The sequence below is a fragment of the Neodiprion lecontei genome, chromosome 2, assembly GCF_021901455.1.
Source record: "Neodiprion lecontei isolate iyNeoLeco1 chromosome 2, iyNeoLeco1.1, whole genome shotgun sequence".
NCBI lineage: Eukaryota > Metazoa > Arthropoda > Insecta > Hymenoptera > Diprionidae > Neodiprion > Neodiprion lecontei.
Window position 1 is genome coordinate 9,892,848 of NC_060261.1, and position 16,854 is coordinate 9,909,701.

At 36.8% G+C, this 16,854-nt stretch overlaps 1 protein-coding gene across 2 annotated transcripts in view; it reads left to right on the forward strand.

Moving 5' to 3' along the window:
• The window catches only part of LOC107218325 (UNC93-like protein), a 61,283-nt gene that overhangs the window by 11,038 nt on the left and 33,391 nt on the right, over positions 1-16,854 (forward strand). For both annotated transcript variants that reach the window (XM_015656159.2, XM_046733238.1), the window contains exon 2: positions 9,093-9,802. In XM_015656159.2, coding sequence (XP_015511645.2) covers positions 9,109-9,802 — 694 coding nt within the window. In that variant the 5' untranslated portion in view covers positions 9,093-9,108. The remainder of the gene's footprint in view (positions 1-9,092; positions 9,803-16,854) is intronic.

Genomic DNA, 16,854 nt, shown 5'->3' on the forward strand with positions numbered 1-16,854 from the left:
GCCTACCGTACGTACTCTGGATTGTGAATACCTGCGAGACATCCAATTCGGCGGCTAATCGCGCCGGTCGAGCATCCGCGTTCTTAAAGCTACTCCTTCACGTACTGTGTACGCCACATAAGCTTATCGTTATAATGTTAATTCGCATTTAGGCAACGCGACGTGCATTTTTTACGCGCTGAATACTCGTGCCGTTTTTATACGAGCTTCGAAAATTCGCATCATTGATATTTGAGGTTCATGATCAGACTAAAAATTAGGTTGTAGGGAAACTTGGGATTTCCGTATCAAACGAAATTGACTTCTCTGAACAGACGATTTAAATCTTCTGCTAACTTACATCCTGCTTTCGGCTGTTGGACGATACCATTAAAACTGCAATTAATATCTCGACTGTTTTCATCGTCAAGCAAAAGTGTCTCATGCAATGTAAATAGGAATGTTTGCTACCGAATCGCTAGATTACACGTAGGTGCCAACTATACTAAAAACTAAGTGCTTCCAACTATCGTTAGTAGAATGTGTCGTACTCCATATATCTATATCGTGGCTTATGGCTACTCAAGTGTGCCTGTAGCGGTGCCGATAGGAATCGCGTGGGCGAAATGTGCACTCAGGCTGTATCTTGAGCAACCATATATGTATATGCAAGCACATGACGCTCGATTTCTTATACTTTTCCACAATTCCGTGAAGTTTAAAATGGCCCTTGACATTGCTGCTTCTACTTCTTAATCTTGCTTATTTCTTTAGAGAAAAATCATTAGACGTACCGATTCTCGAGCTAATCTGAACCCATATGCTTACTGTTATAGCTTGAACTTTGAACATAGTTAATGCCTCATTTTTCTCGAAGCGTTTAAAGCCCGAGTTACGTGCATCGTTGGTAATTTTGTGAAACTTTGCAGCACTCCTTTAGCATCGGGTTAATTACCTGCGCAGTTACCGATCATTGTCACGGACTCTGAAGGCAATGTCCTGAGTATTTATAGGATCCTGAATGCCTAGGCGATGTGGGCGTAGGTGGAGGTCGGCCGTCTCTATACGCCGTGACAATTATAGACGATTGCATGTACGTATGGTACACATAAATATATGTACATTCGCCAAGTAGATTTTTCGACGTCGATGGCCAAATATCGGTTCTCCAATCGGTAATTCGTCACGTATTTTACCTTGGCAGAAGACAGGAACACAGCTCACATCGTCACGGAAAAGTTAAACCTGTGATACAAGTTGTGTTAGATTCCACGCGTTTATTTTGCAAATGCCCGATGTCTAATCGTCACATCTATATGCAATGTAGGTATTACTCGCTCAACCAGTCAACCAAAAATACTTCACCATCCTCCTCGTGTATAGAGAAGTTTTTTTCACCCAATGTAATTCTTGTGCGAAAAATTGTTTGCGCTTAATTCGAAGTTTATATCTTAGTAATTATACAGCGTTACTTCGGATGTCAAAAGAGCGCATACAACATCTTCCGCGCTTTTATATACAATATACATACGTTATTATACATAAACGCGATATGTAACAGGACGGATAATAGCAGAACAGAATCATAATTTCAAGAAAATCACGCCTCTATTATTACGTTATTACAGTTAATTGCGTTATTGTGTCTGCGTGAATCTCGTTCTTTTTATCGCAATGAATCGTCCAAATATAATTACCCCGTTTCACGTTTTACACGTATAATTTTTCTCAATAATAGTAAAATCTACTTTAATACGACATGTGCATTGCTCTTCTGCACTGGTATGTACGTAATATTCTATTGTAATCTATACACACAACTCTCGCGGAGATTTCAATGTTCCTTTGCACGATACTTACGTTACACGCGTTGCACGTCGTACGTACGTACAAAACTACATTATACAGCATCTCGTTACAGATGCAACAGCCATCGCTACTCAGTATGAAAATTATGCATTTGGGACGAGGCAATTTACTCCACGTCGAACTCGGACATTCCCCAACTCTCCTGCTCGTGTAACTCGATTATATCAATCTCCATTTGTAGCTACCTCACAAGTTATACGCCTCTTTTATTTCTCTCTCTCTCTCTCTTTCTCGCGCTTACGCAAGTAGCCAGACCGCTTTTCTGATAAATAAATATGTATCTATAACCGCGTAACTACGTGCATACAGATTTATCATATTCCCAAGCAGATATCGCTTCTCGCTTATCCAGGCGTTCGATTCACTTGATATTGAACATCTATGCCATCCAATATATTCACGATTCTGTCAAATTCCACGGGATGCAGATTTTCGCATAAATTTATTTATTTTAATTAATGGTAATTCGTGACATGATCATATCGTGTATATGCTCTTTGAAAATCAGCGCGTTAATTGTTATAACTGTTCCCGTAATGCAGTACGTTTTCTAAAGTAAAGTTATACGCTTGACTGTCGCATTACAATACAGACTATTTCATACCCATAATATATATATATATATGGTATATATTTTCATTTGATCTGATTCGTTCAGTGTAATCCCGGACAAATAACGGAATCTTGCGTCTTACTCGAGCATGTGTTACATATAAGATGACGGTGCGTGTACACCGGTATACATAACAGGTATTGTACGAAGATTTATTCAAGTTATTCGCATCATGTCCGTTAAACGCTGATTATATGTGAGTAAACGAGTGAACATGGATAAAGTGCCTCATTGCAGCGGTATTATACGTTATGTAATAACGATAAGTAAGATGTGTGACAAGGAAAATTATAAAAACAGTAGGATGTTGAAAAAATTGTAACGGAGGAAAAAATGTTTATTGAAAATTTCAGATGAGAATGTATAACAAACGATAGAACGCGTTATACTGCATACCTAACCTAACTTATCCTAACCAACCTACATATTTTACAGAGATTTATGAAGATGGAATAGTTTTAATGAAATAAACATATAAACGGAGTCGCCGTCAAGACCGGAATATATTCATTAGCTATCTACGTACGTACATTTCGGGTACCTAGACATAAAATGCGATTTTGAGCTCCTGAGTGAGAGAATTTATACGAAGTATTGAAGCCTGAATGATTTGTGGGACTATGCAAATGACAATTAGTGTGTTGACGGTAGTGAGTAAAGCATCTCAAGTTATTTTGGAATTTTTATTTCTTCGTTTTCTTACCCGTTTTCTTTTTTTTTTTTTCATCTTCTTTCATTTTTGTTTGACGTATCACAACGTTTTTGGTCTCCCATTCACGAGTTTTGAAATGCTCAACGTATATGTGAGAATTGTGTTACATATTATAAGCGAAACTTCTAAATACCTCAACGTTTTAATTTATATTTCTGCAGTGTAGATAAAGCTGTCGTGAAAATTTCATCTCGTACAACATATGACTCGGAAATGAGAACCACTTTGTACTTCAACATGGCCGCCGTGCCGTCGACACGCTTGCGATTTCATTTCGGCTCTAAAATCCTTTTTGGCACTCATTTGCGGTCGGTTCCGATATAATATCGAAGACGATGATAGCAAGAAATGTTTAGCCGTCATTTCATCCGCGGATATGACGATTACAACTCTAAAAATGCGCATTACACAGAAGCCACTGTAGTGACACCCTTTTTATCTTTCTCTTTTTTGTCATTTCTTTTTATATTCCATGCAAAAACTTGAATTTGGTTCTTATCCGAAAATTGAACAATTTTTATTTTCATACAAAATCTTAAACACCTTGATGCAATATGTATGAAATACAGCACAATGTGTAACCTTCGAAAATGCGTGAAATATCGTAAAAAAAATTTCGGACGATTATTATCAAAAGATCAAAGAAGAAAAAAAGAAAAAAACAAGATTTCCGATTATTACTGCTGATCAAGCTTCGCAAGATTTTTATCATTTTATTCTTCATGGATTTTCGACGATAATTGCCTCCCTGAAAAAATTCTCGGCATCTTCACCGCGGCATTGCAGTTATGTGACTGTACAATCGTGCAAGAGCTAATGAGAAATAAAAGAAAGAAAAATTCCAAGGGCAGACGAAAACGTCATCGATATTTCTGAACCTTGATTTTTCACACTAAATAAAAATTAAACGATTTATCGCACGTACAATCTACGTCATTCCAGCTTGCGATTCACGATCAGTCTCGGACAGAAACGAAGATGAATTATCACCGTAAATATAACTGACCTGGTACAACACATGGCGGCAAGTCTGGGGTCAAGTACGCGAATTGCATGAACGCAAGTCATATATATATATAATATATGCATATATATATATAAATAACGCACACGCGAAGGAAGGTATAAATTCGATTTAAATATATCGAGAAAAAAAAAAAAGAAAAAAAAACGAGAGAAAAATCAACGGTGTTTATAAATTCTTTCAATCAGAGCCGCAGCATGAAATTGCACGTTGTAATTGATTGCGGACGCGTTTAGATATACTATATGACCCGAAAACCATTCATCCGTGCTTGGCTCTCTCTCTCTCTCTCTCTCCAATCTTTTCTCCTATCGAAACCGCAGACCGCAAACCGCAAATCGCAAATCTACTGTTTCTAACACCGCGCGCGATTCACGATCTGAACGTATTTCCAGGCTCACACATTGTGCTCTGCATGGGCTACGCGATGATTACCAATTCTTCTTCTTCTTCTTCGTATTGTTTATTTTTCCCCTTTCTCTTTCAAGCAATGCGGGATGAAATTAGTCCAACCAGTTTGGACCGGACCGCAATTAGTGCTGCACGTGAAGATGCGTGCTGCAGCGTTCAGCGTCGAGAGTTGATACATACACAGATCAATTAAAACTGGGATTTCGGTGCAAACCGATTTGAACCGGCTTTTACCGGTTGCTTCAAATGGATTAAATTATTCTATCCACCCAGTTATCGTTTTAGTTATTATTGTTATTATTATTATTATTATTATTATTATTATTATTATCATCATCATCGCTCGAGACTCGAACGACAGGCGATGCGGTATTCGAATTTCAAACACTCGGTGTAACGTCTGTATAAGATAATCGATAATTCCACGCGATAATCAATTGTTTGGACAATCGGTTGAAAATTTATTCCTAACGATTGTCTGGAGCGTGAAATTTTGAAATCTAGGAATATGATTACGCTTAAATTCAGCTATCGAGTTTTTCACGATTCGATACTGCGGTATATTTCTGCACGCGTGTATAATCTTTATCGATGTGGAATTTCGCGCCCCGAGACGAATTTCGGACGGGTTAACCTCATGTTTTCGTCGAAATGAACGTAGAAATCGTGAAAGTGAAAATATATACACTGCTATCGAACTTGCCCGGGTTGCAGAATCTCCTCAATCGCTTAATTACTCCACCGCGATTACATATTACACGCTTCACTGGGTAGCGATTACCTTAAAAATTCAAATACGCGATCGAGTATAACGAAATCCGAAAATCGTTCCTTTTTCTTCTAACGAACGTTCAGTTTGTTCCTCCGAACAACCTCGAAATAGTCTCTCATCTGTATTCGATATATAACGTAGCAATTTGCGTGCAGATAATATATTCGCACCAACGAATGTAAAATTTATACGCATATTTTTTTCTCCTTTATTTTTTCTCTTACCTTGGTTTTATTTATTTACCATCTTTCGTGTCACCGTCGGTAGCTTTAATACTAGCATTCATAGATCTATAGCGAGTGAAATAAAAATCCTTGATCACTGACGTCGTACTCACAAGTTGGTGCGACGTATAGTCTCCAATCGACATATCAAACTTTTGAGCTTTCATTTTAGAGAAAATACTCTTATGCAAGAGTCTGTACACATATAATATATATATATATATATATATATATATATACTGCAGCGATCATTTCCGTTCCCGGAAATCGATTGACGTTATTCGTCCACCTGTATCCGTGTATATTCTACATACAACCGGATGTTACGGTAGAGATGCGGAGAGAGAAAAGTGGGATAAAAAATCTGAACGTAAATTTCTATAATTGGTGATTATGAATTATTCTTTTTTTTTTCAAATAATTTTGTTTATTCATACCGAAAATTCAGTACAGATACAACTGGATATAAACAATATTTCTGTTATTGACAGTCGAAAGCGAATGGTAGTTAAAAAAAAAATAAAAAAAAAGGAACTTAACACTGTAGGGATGAAATCTGTGATCCTAAATTTGAAGATAGCTGTTCCGATACTATTCAAACCTGCATTTCTTTTGAAAAACATATTTGGTATTACCATCGATTTATCTTAGTTGAAAAAAAAATTAAAAAACACTTTGACGCTGCGTTTACAAAAGTAAGATTACGTCAGCAAAATTTGAACGATATTAGAAATAAATGAAATCAATTTAATCAAACAGTTATCCATCCGTTTAATTAAATTTGCAATGTAATTGAGAGAAATGATAATCCGTAAAGAACAAGGAAAGGAAAAAAAGAAAAAAAACACGTACGTTATCCCGAAGATTATTTAAAGATGAGAATTTACTCATCAAGAAAACCTCGTATTCATTCAGTTTTGAAATTAGAAAATAAGAAAACAAATTTTTCCAATGAGTCGTGTACCAAGAAAAAAATGTCTTGCACGGTGTAAAAAAAAAAAAAAAAAAAAAAAAACTTCCCGTTGCTAGAGGGTTGAAAAAATATGAGAATAAATATTTTTCGGGTAAACATTTTACGTTACTGTAAATACGTACATGTAATATGAATACAGGTCTAAAACGTATATATTTATATGTAAACCGACGACATGTACCAACGTACTCCAGTCACTTGTGCCATCCGGTACGATACGAGTTCTCGGAAAGCAAAACTAGTCTTCTCAATGCCCGTTGGCTTTGGCTGTGCCACGGAGGTTCAAGTTCCTGACTGACAGCCTCTTAAACCTTAAAGCAAATCCGCTATTCAACCGAGGCAACGTCGACCAATCGACGAAAGGTTGAACGTTGTGATTATGGACGCGAGAATTCCGTATGCCTGCGTATTTGTAACCGCAAAGTTGACGGCCAGATATGCTAACTTACAATTTATGTATCTCGCAAGGCGATGTGTGGCGCTGAATTAGCATACGTACCCCAAATCCGTGAAACAGCATCTTTTACTACCTGAAAGACGGCGAGATGTCGCCTAATTATGATTTGCACGACTCCGCAGCAAAGATTTTAACAGTGGTAACAGCGACGGAAATTTTTTTTTTTATATATATATTATCCGGCCTTAAGTCACGTATATTACAATTATTTTTTTTCTCATTTCGCGGTATGTTTATATCGAGAGATTATTTTTTGCAACGTCGAAATACCTTCGGTTCTATTTCTATTCTATGCCGTCATCGATTCTTTCAATATCATCTTGAAACGTCCAGGTGGCCAACTTGGATTCAAAATTTGAAATATCCTAAGAGTGAAAATCCCTAAACTCCAAAAAAAAAAAAAAAAAAAATCATTCTCTTTGCGTGTCTCTTTAATTTCTTTGTTTCAAGCTCGACTTGTAAATTTAAAAAAGAAGAAACGATAAACCGGCTGACGTGCCTGTAGAACGTATTAAACGTTGAAAAAGTTCGAATGTATGTCGTTGCCATCGGTGAAAAATAATAATAATAATAATAATACATTTATAGGTTATTAGAACTTTATACGATTAAGGCAAAGTGATTCCTTTGTGCGATGTACCTAAAATTACGTTTCTCCGTCACGTGATTTTATGATGAGAACGGCGTACAGAGAAGTTCAACTAAATCGATAACTCGTGACTTGTACCATCTCCGGTTAATTGACTCGCGATCCTGAGGCGATATTTGCGTATTTTACACGGCTGTATGACGCAATCGTTCTACGCCGCGACGGCTTGTACACCTCAACATTTTGCAGGCTTCGAAACGTTCACCACCGTTTTTTAAACTCTAAGAAAGAGTCAAGGTGATTTTTTTCTTCATCCTCCCAAACTCGGTTCGCCTTCCTCAGAGTGCGTATCTATATATTGTACACGCGCGCCCGACGCTTGATCCTCGAATTCCATCCTAGGTGTTCACCCCGGAAGTCGTTAGTGTTCGGAGTAAACTACGCGAGTTCTTTGTTTCTTTTTTTTATATAACCTTTTTTCAATGATTTTTTTCATATTTGGCATTTAACAGAGAGAGAGAGAGAGAGAGAGAGAGAGAGAGAGAGCTTAATTTATTACGTATTTTTAACACCTCATCTCACACTTTGTACGACTTGATATAACGTTGGATTTGCAGAGCTGTCTCGGGCATCGTAGCAGTACAGAAACTCAAACACATATGCGTATACATCGGTTTTATTGCTGATGATGAAAAACGACGTGACAACAATCAATGTTTTCTTATTTATTGCGCGCCTATAAACGACGTCCAATTGCAATACATTTGTGTAAGTTGGGTTGTCCTGAACTGCAGCGTTGAAAGCACCTGCAGCTATTCATACAATTTTTTACAACAATACCAAACACAGTGTGTGTACCAAACACCCGGAGTCGCAAAAGCAGGAGATGAAAAAGAAGCAACATCTTTGTTACCTATCACTTGCTTGCACCTGTCATTAAAAATGACGTTAACAATATCGAAAATCCCTAGCACGCCAATTAATTTGCATTATCTCTCTCACCTTTGAGGTCTCACCTCAAAGATTTCCATTTCCTAGCCTTATAACAGTTTATTTACAAGTTGAAATGATCTTTGTTACTTCGTAGGTATAACTGTAAAAACCCCCGAGTAACAAGCTCAGGCCGGAATCATAGAATTTTTACGACTTTACAACCGCCATATTGGATCCGCCATCTTGAGCTTGAGAGTTATTAAATTCCGACTTTAGATTGTTGATCACCGACCCCAAAAACTCCCTGGTAAAAAAATTCAGGCCAAAATATTGAGTTGAAAAATGTGCGAATGAAAGGGTTAAACTACAATCTTGAGAACCGATCGTTCACCATTTATGCCAGTTGGTATTAATCGGTGTAAAAATCTGACTGTGAGAATGCAGGGTCAAGCCTAATAATAATTCGTAACAACATGCGGCGCACTGGTTGAAATCGACGTTGATGTAAAACGATTTTGTTTCTCTCTGTTATTAAGGTAGTGAAAACGGATAATGGTGGCATCGCAGAACGACGGCGGAAGAAGTGGAGGCGGAAATGGGGCCGACGACGACGCGGTTTACACGGTGTCTGTTAGCGGCGGTGGTTACAGAAACGAGGGTTTCAAGGAGGATGGAAGCGACGGAATACCACCTGAACCAACGAAGCCGCCGCAAATAGCGCCGCCCGACGACGACACTCAGTCGCGTAAGTTCAAGCTTTCGCGAAGTGAGAAATGGCGGATACTGAAGAACATCGGCGCCGTATCGGTCGCCTTCATGGTCCAGTTCACCGCCTTCCAGGGTACCGCGAATCTCCAATCATCCATAAACGCCAGCGAGGGTCTCGGCACCGTCTCGCTCTCTGCGATCTACGCAGCCCTTGTTCTATCCTGTATATTCGTGCCCACCTTCGTCATAAAGAGGCTCACCGTAAAATGGACCCTCTGCCTCTCCTTGCTGTGCTACGTTCCCTACATCGGTGCCCAGTTCTACCCCAAGTTCTACACCCTCGTGCCCGCCGGAGTGCTTCTTGGTCTCGGTGCAGCGCCCATGTGGGCAGCCAAGGCCACCTACCTCACCCAGGTCGCCGGTGTCTACGCCAAGCTTACCGATCAGCCCGTTGACGCCATCGTCGTACGGTTCTTCGGGTTCTTTTTCCTTGCCTGGCAGACCGCTGAACTCTGGGGAAACCTCATCTCCTCTTTGGGTAAGTTCAGTTTCTACCTTACCTTCAAAGAACGATTTTCCACGTCACCTTCCGAGTACGAGCTTTTGAAATCGGCGTTCGATCGCTTTTTTTTTGCAATTTCAAGGGGATCGGTATTACGGGGGCTCAGATGACATGACTTTCGTTTAGCTTTTAGGGAAATTTCACGAAAATTGGTCCACCAGTTTTTAAGATTATTCGTGAGAAATAAACAAACTGTTTCTTCTCTACTTATAATACAAGACTAAAAATGTAGGGAACAGATCGGCGAATTCTTAATTTTTTTCTTATACAGTCGTGGCTGTGTCATGTATTTCACGAACCAAACGTGTAATTGATACAATTTTAAGTATTTGATACCGAAGACAATCGTTTGAAGTTCGGTTACTTGATACGAGATGTGGAAAAGATCGATTCACACGACATCGGAAATCCATTTGATACGATCGTTCGCGTAGGAAATTTTTTTTTCACCCGAGGCGAGGTAAATTTTCCTGCGAATTTTTAACACTATTCGGTACAAATTTCACACCCAAAACGCGTATGAATTGGAATATTTAAACTCGAGGAAAAAACGCACAGGCATTTTTTTTGGAATCGTAAGCGAAAATCTTAGAAGCCTATAAACTGTTAACTTCGATAAAATATACGCCGGGCAAAGTCGAAACGCCCATCATAGAAACGAGTCACGGGTATACAATATGTAATTACATATAGCGAGTTGGTAAAAAATGACCACAACTCCTCATGGAAAATTTGGTATGCGAATTGTGTGTGGAACGTTGTGGGTATACGACTTTAAAAGTCACCGCACAATTTTGTTGGATATCTTGGTTGCGTAACAAAACCGTGACAAAGTTATAGACGCGATTTATACTCAATCGATTTGACGAATATCTACATGTATGTATATATTTTTATTGCATCAATGTGATTAGTTATTTATAAAACTATCGGCAATTAATATTACATCTTTGCATACAATCAGTCATTATCGCAGAGGGCTGAGCGTGAATTATACGTTGAACGTCAAACGCGTTATACTGTAAAAGCAATGGTCGATGCAATCTGGAGAATAAAAATAAATGACCGATAATTTTCGATCGTCGAAAGTTGACACATCTTTTATCCACTGCCACATTGCGCAACTTATATAAAACGTGCGGTGTCTGCAGCTCGATTGAGAAAGTGAACCGAGGAATAAAGTAACCTGCGTGTAGTTTATACCGACGACGCGTAGCTCAGCATAAATTTAATTTTGTTTGCTTCGTATTGTGTAGGCGATTTCGCAAGGTACGATTTTTTATTCAGAGGATTCGATGAAAATATAAGATTAATCGAAACGCAACCTCACGCATATCAGAAACGTATCATCATTTATGTTAAAAATAACTTTTGAGCTAATTGTTTTTTCTCAAGATGCAACGATGTTCGAACTAGAACATCGATAACTTTTTATCACAAATTGAAATGTGACATGGAGGCAATATATGATCGAGAATTTTCTGTACGATGGATCAATTTTTGATGAAAAGAAAAAAGGGGAATTAAATTCCAGAAAACTTCCAGAAATAGGTGTCATTCGATTCGAAACTGCAAAATTTACTCAGATTGTCGTGTCAAATGATTATCGATTTTTAATTTGAATTTCGCAGAGAATTGACACGGCTAGATATTTGTCAGAAATTTGCAAATTAGGAAAACTTATCGTGAAGAAATTATCTGATTGTTGACCCGCTAACTCGTTCGATAAACGCGATGATTAATAATATTTTTTGTATCACCCATGCTTATTTCTTGTATACTGTCAGTTTTTATCCACGCACTCTTTTGCGTTCAACGCAATTTATTTTATGGGTGAATATCACGAGATATGTATTTTTGCATTTATCATTGGTTCCATGTACCAATTAGGCGCCTTTGCCGCGGTTTTCGATCGTTTCGAATAACAAGCTCCTCCATGATTAGTGAAATAACGAATCTTAATCGCACCTTCGCGTTTCCTGACCGCTCGTTATTTCTGCCACCAATATCGTTACCTCGAAAATAAATATTTTCGCTAGCCAACGATTAGCCGTCGAAACGATTTCGTTATTTCATATTTTTATGCCCTGGTCTCACCTGTTTTTCACACGCTAAGATTCCCCCTAATTATCCTAACGTATCGCATAAATCACACATTATGTCGTACACTAACTGGTAATATTATGCAAAACTTAATTGCCTAGTAACCTTTACCGCAATAGTCGATTTGTCGTAAGCAGGAAGCAATGTTACGGAGAAGACATATCTTCATTTCGCAAAAGTGGACCACATTTTGGTCAAAATTTTGTGTAGTACCAGTAGCGTTTATTCGCAGCGCTGCTATCGTTTGTTGCACTGCGCCCGTTGGCTGGCATCGCTAAAAAAACGTTAAACTTCTGCGCGCGCATAATTCCCTATCTAACTAACGAACCCAGCGCCACGAGTGGCGTTATCGGTACTACGAACCTTGCACACGAATCTGTCCTACTTTTGCCATCTTACATGGTAGGAAGATGCGTCTTCTCCCTAATATTACATCCCGATAATGATAGATTAGATCGATGTGGAAGTTGGACGGTTTTGTCTTTCACATCAAATGTTTATGACATCGGGTATCAATTTTTACTTTATTACACGAAGCTGGTGAATCGAGATTTTTGTAAAAAAAAAAAATCGAACGGGCATGATAATGAAATTCAAGTGTAAGAAGGAGGACATTGTCGTGATAAAAATGGCACGTGGCTCGATCACGAGTATCGATCGTCGCGTGTCTGATCGCATTCAAGGCCCTATCCCTGCTGCAGTAGAGAGTTCAATGCATGGTCGGACGCTCGACTGACGTTTCAGTCAGGCTTACGTCACGTCGGTGTTCTTTACATTGGTTATTATACCTATTATTTGTTAGAGATTGAATAACGTTGTTTTTTCTTATCTTTTTTTTTTTTTTTTTTTTATTTACGTTAAAAAAAAAAATCAATCATCGGAATATACGCTCGTGATCTGTGTGAAGTGAGGCGGAGATTCTTTTTTCATCTATTTGTAGATATTAATGCATCGCGTAAAATGGAGATGAAAAAACCAATGTTGAAAACGGGATTCCGATAATTATCGAGTGATAAATTTGACATTTTTTGTATACGAAACAAGTTTATTTTGCATGATACGTACATTGTATATTATTAATGTATATTGAAAGAGATATAATGTGATAAAATAACTGACATTATTTTGATTCTGCCAGAATTGTGAAAGTTTATGTAAAACTATGCAATAATGTATTACCTGAAAAATAATTTACTACGCTAAAAAAATAAGCATGTATATGTTAAAAGAAATATTTTAGAGCGAAGTGAGGATTACTAAATAGGTTGTACGTTTAAATGAAAAATTGAAGAAAATTATTTTACCTACACCTTAATTGTAAAATTTTTTGTATTTTGTGGAAAGATTAACGCGTTTAAATTATACGGGATGAGGAAATCGGCAAGATTATGTTATGTATATAAAATGCAGCTTGCCGAACTGCGAAGCGAAGAATTTTTGACAATGAAACGGAAGAGAATTCGTTATAAAATCAGCGGGAAGAATTTGATCTCGAAATCCTATTTCTAAGCAGGAAAATAAGAATTATAGATACTTTCTAAGATTGTTCTATCAAACTTCGTCGAGGGGAATGACGATGTAATTGAAAAAGGAAGAGAAATCTGACGACGAGTTCGATAAACCGACGTCAGAGTATTTTTTATGGTATCTAGATCCGTGTCTGCCACTTATATATATATAATATATATGTAAAACCGTATGTGCGTATATACATATAAATATATACCTACTTAAAATATGCGCGCTGTACGTACCTAATTGTTTGAGAGGAATCAACAACATCGTTATGATAATCCTAATGCTCGATAATCTCAAAACTAACTGTATGAATTTATATAGTCGACAAATAACAATAATACAAATTATCAGACACGTGTTGGCAGTATACAATTATGATTTTTAGCCTGACGTTATTACATTACAACATGAGATTTGGGTTTCACAATCATTTTTTCAGTTGAAATAATTTAAATTAATTCATGTAATTCAGCTTAATTTTTTTTTTTTAATTTTGATTTAATTTTTCCAATTTAGATATATTTCTTTAGATCAACTCAATACATTTCAATTTATGAATTTCAATGTTTTTCTCGATGGTTCTCGATAATTCATTCCAATTCAAGCGAGGTTCGTAAAGTTTCAATTCAATCTTTCAACCATGTTTCAATTTAATTTTTGCTCTTCCGTAAACAGACAATCCTCGCACGAATACAAACTAAGTCAAATTGACTTGACTTAATCTTCCATAATTCAGTTATTCCTTAGTTTATTCTCATTAATTCAGGTGTATTATAATTAATTCAAAAATCTCTTAACACATTCACCGACATATTTCCCCCTCAGGCCTCGAAGCTGTTAAAAATTTTGGGTACAGGTATTGGTCCAAAACGAAAAATTCACTCATCCCTGTACAATTTTCACCAAGCCGTGTAAAGTTTCTCGTAACTTTTATAACGCCTCGGAGTAAAATTTGTGTAAACTTTTTTCACATGGGTACAATTCACACGAGCTTAGTCGAAATTTCAAACTACACGAAATCTACAGATTTTTTTTTTTCTCCAGAAAATCCGATATAATCTCATAACTGGGCTTGAATGATTATTTTGATAACCATAAAATTGAAAAAAATATTTTGATATCTTAAAGAAATATTCCACGTTTGGATAATTTTTTTAAAAATTTTTTCTCCGATTATACGACCTCTTTTCCATACAAACCTATCGTATATGTTACGTCAATTTACAATCTGTGTGTCTACGTTTTAGAATCGTAAAAGAAATCGGCTCTTCGGTGACATTTCGCGATGGCACGCGATCATGTCTGTCTGTGTAACATTATACATACACATATACGTACATACATACATACATATATGTATATATATAACCTCATGCAGATACATTGGTATGTATATGTATATATTTGTACGTTGAACCGTTAGCAAAAACGGTTGTTCGATAAAGTTAATACCTTGTATAACGCGGTATTAGCACGGAACGTCGAAAACGGGTGAAAGTAGTTTGCGAGAAATTATGTGGTATACATATGCGGTATACCTGTATATATCTATAAAACCTACGTATCGCGTCTCAACGAAACGATTCAAGAATGCAAAATGTTCAATAACAATTCCGCGTAAAATCGTTTGGCTTTGAATAACGCCTCGGGCCGATTCTTACCTAAAATTTTAATGATCTTTACGTGTACATATATATATATATATATATATGCAAAGAATATGTATCCATAGCCATGTATACGAGTAAATACATATACACAAGTTGTTTGCGCAAACTTTTATATGCACAAGTGTAGTTGATTGTATTATTTTGCCGATCTAGACGTTTATAATTCGCGTAAGTTTTTTGGAAGTTCTTTCTTTTTTTTTTTTTTTTTGTTTCTTTTTTTCTTTCTCTACTTACGTTCTTACGATTTGTATCTTTTATAATTATATGAGCATCGTTTCCTCGATGAAGGATAGATGTGTGAACAGGGTCGAATAAACAATCCGACACAGTTGCTACTCACGGCTGAGATGACGGTGATGATTATAACAACGATAATAATTATAATAACAATTCGATAACTTCCCAGAAATGATTTCTCTACATCGGTTTCCAATATATATATCGGCAAATTTATTCAATACATGTTTGCCATAAATTTTTACGCAGTTAATTATAAACAGTGTTCAATAATAACAATGATAATGATAGTAGAAATAATAACAACAGTCATAGTTTTATTCAAACTTATATGCCATTCATTGATAAGGTGTACAATTTATGACCGAAGATTAAGCGTGTCTAATACATGATAACTACCAATTACATATGCCTAAAATAATACACAAAGTCACTGAGGCCGTATTTGAGAATATAAAAAAAAAAAAAAGAAAAGTCACATTGCATAATTGAAAGTTCCTGTGAAAACAGAATTATTGTACGTAGGTGGAAAAAAAAACTTTTACAACCTACTTAAAGATAAATCATTATAATTGTAATCAATGCGAATAGTGAGAAAAAAAAACGTCGCAAATCTATTATTTAGAGCGACGTGTATTTTTTTTTTTTTTTTCTGATTAAGAGGTATATAAGTAGATAAATATACTTTTCGTGTTATTTGCGTAAGAAAAAAACGTAACTAGACCGCGTACCATTGATGAAGGAAAATATTTCTCAGATACTTCCCATTCGAAATGTTGAAACGCGCGTTCCGTGTGGAGAAGAAGAGAATAAACAGCGACGTCGAGTTCCGAGGAAGGAAAAGTAAGGCAATAAGAATAAAAAGGAGAAAAAAAAAAAACAGAGAGAGAGAGAGAGAGAACCATCAGCCCTGGTTCAGCGGGCGTGTCGCCAACGTGACGTCCTTGGACGTCCTTGGACGTCGATGGACGCTTCGCGATATTTTTATCTCTATCCTGCAACTCAGAGTACTCGGAGGCACGGAAATTACGCGTCTTAAGCAGCAACGTGCATTTTGCAACTGCCATATTGCGTCGTCTTACTCTTTTTAGCGATGTCTATTTTGCGAAATACAATTTAAGCAGGAACCAACCGAAGCGATTAGGCTTAAATCACCGATCGCTAATCATTTCTATACAACTGCGTCATTGGAATACTCATAATTTTTGCAAAATAATCGAAAAACTGCTTATTCCATTTTCTTTTTTTTTTTGTTTTTATGGCACTCCAATATATGTACAGAATTAGTTTGAATGAGCGATTTGCAAAACGAGCGATCACGATTCCTCGAAATTCTTACTAGTTGAAATTATTGCTTCAGTTTTTTTCAGTATAATTAATTCAACTTGTAATTCATCACAGTCAATTGGTTCTCAATTTTTCTTCAACCGTACGACAATCTGCGTTTAGAAAATTTATATTCATATTTTCATCGTAATCTCCTAGAGTAATTTAAGTAGA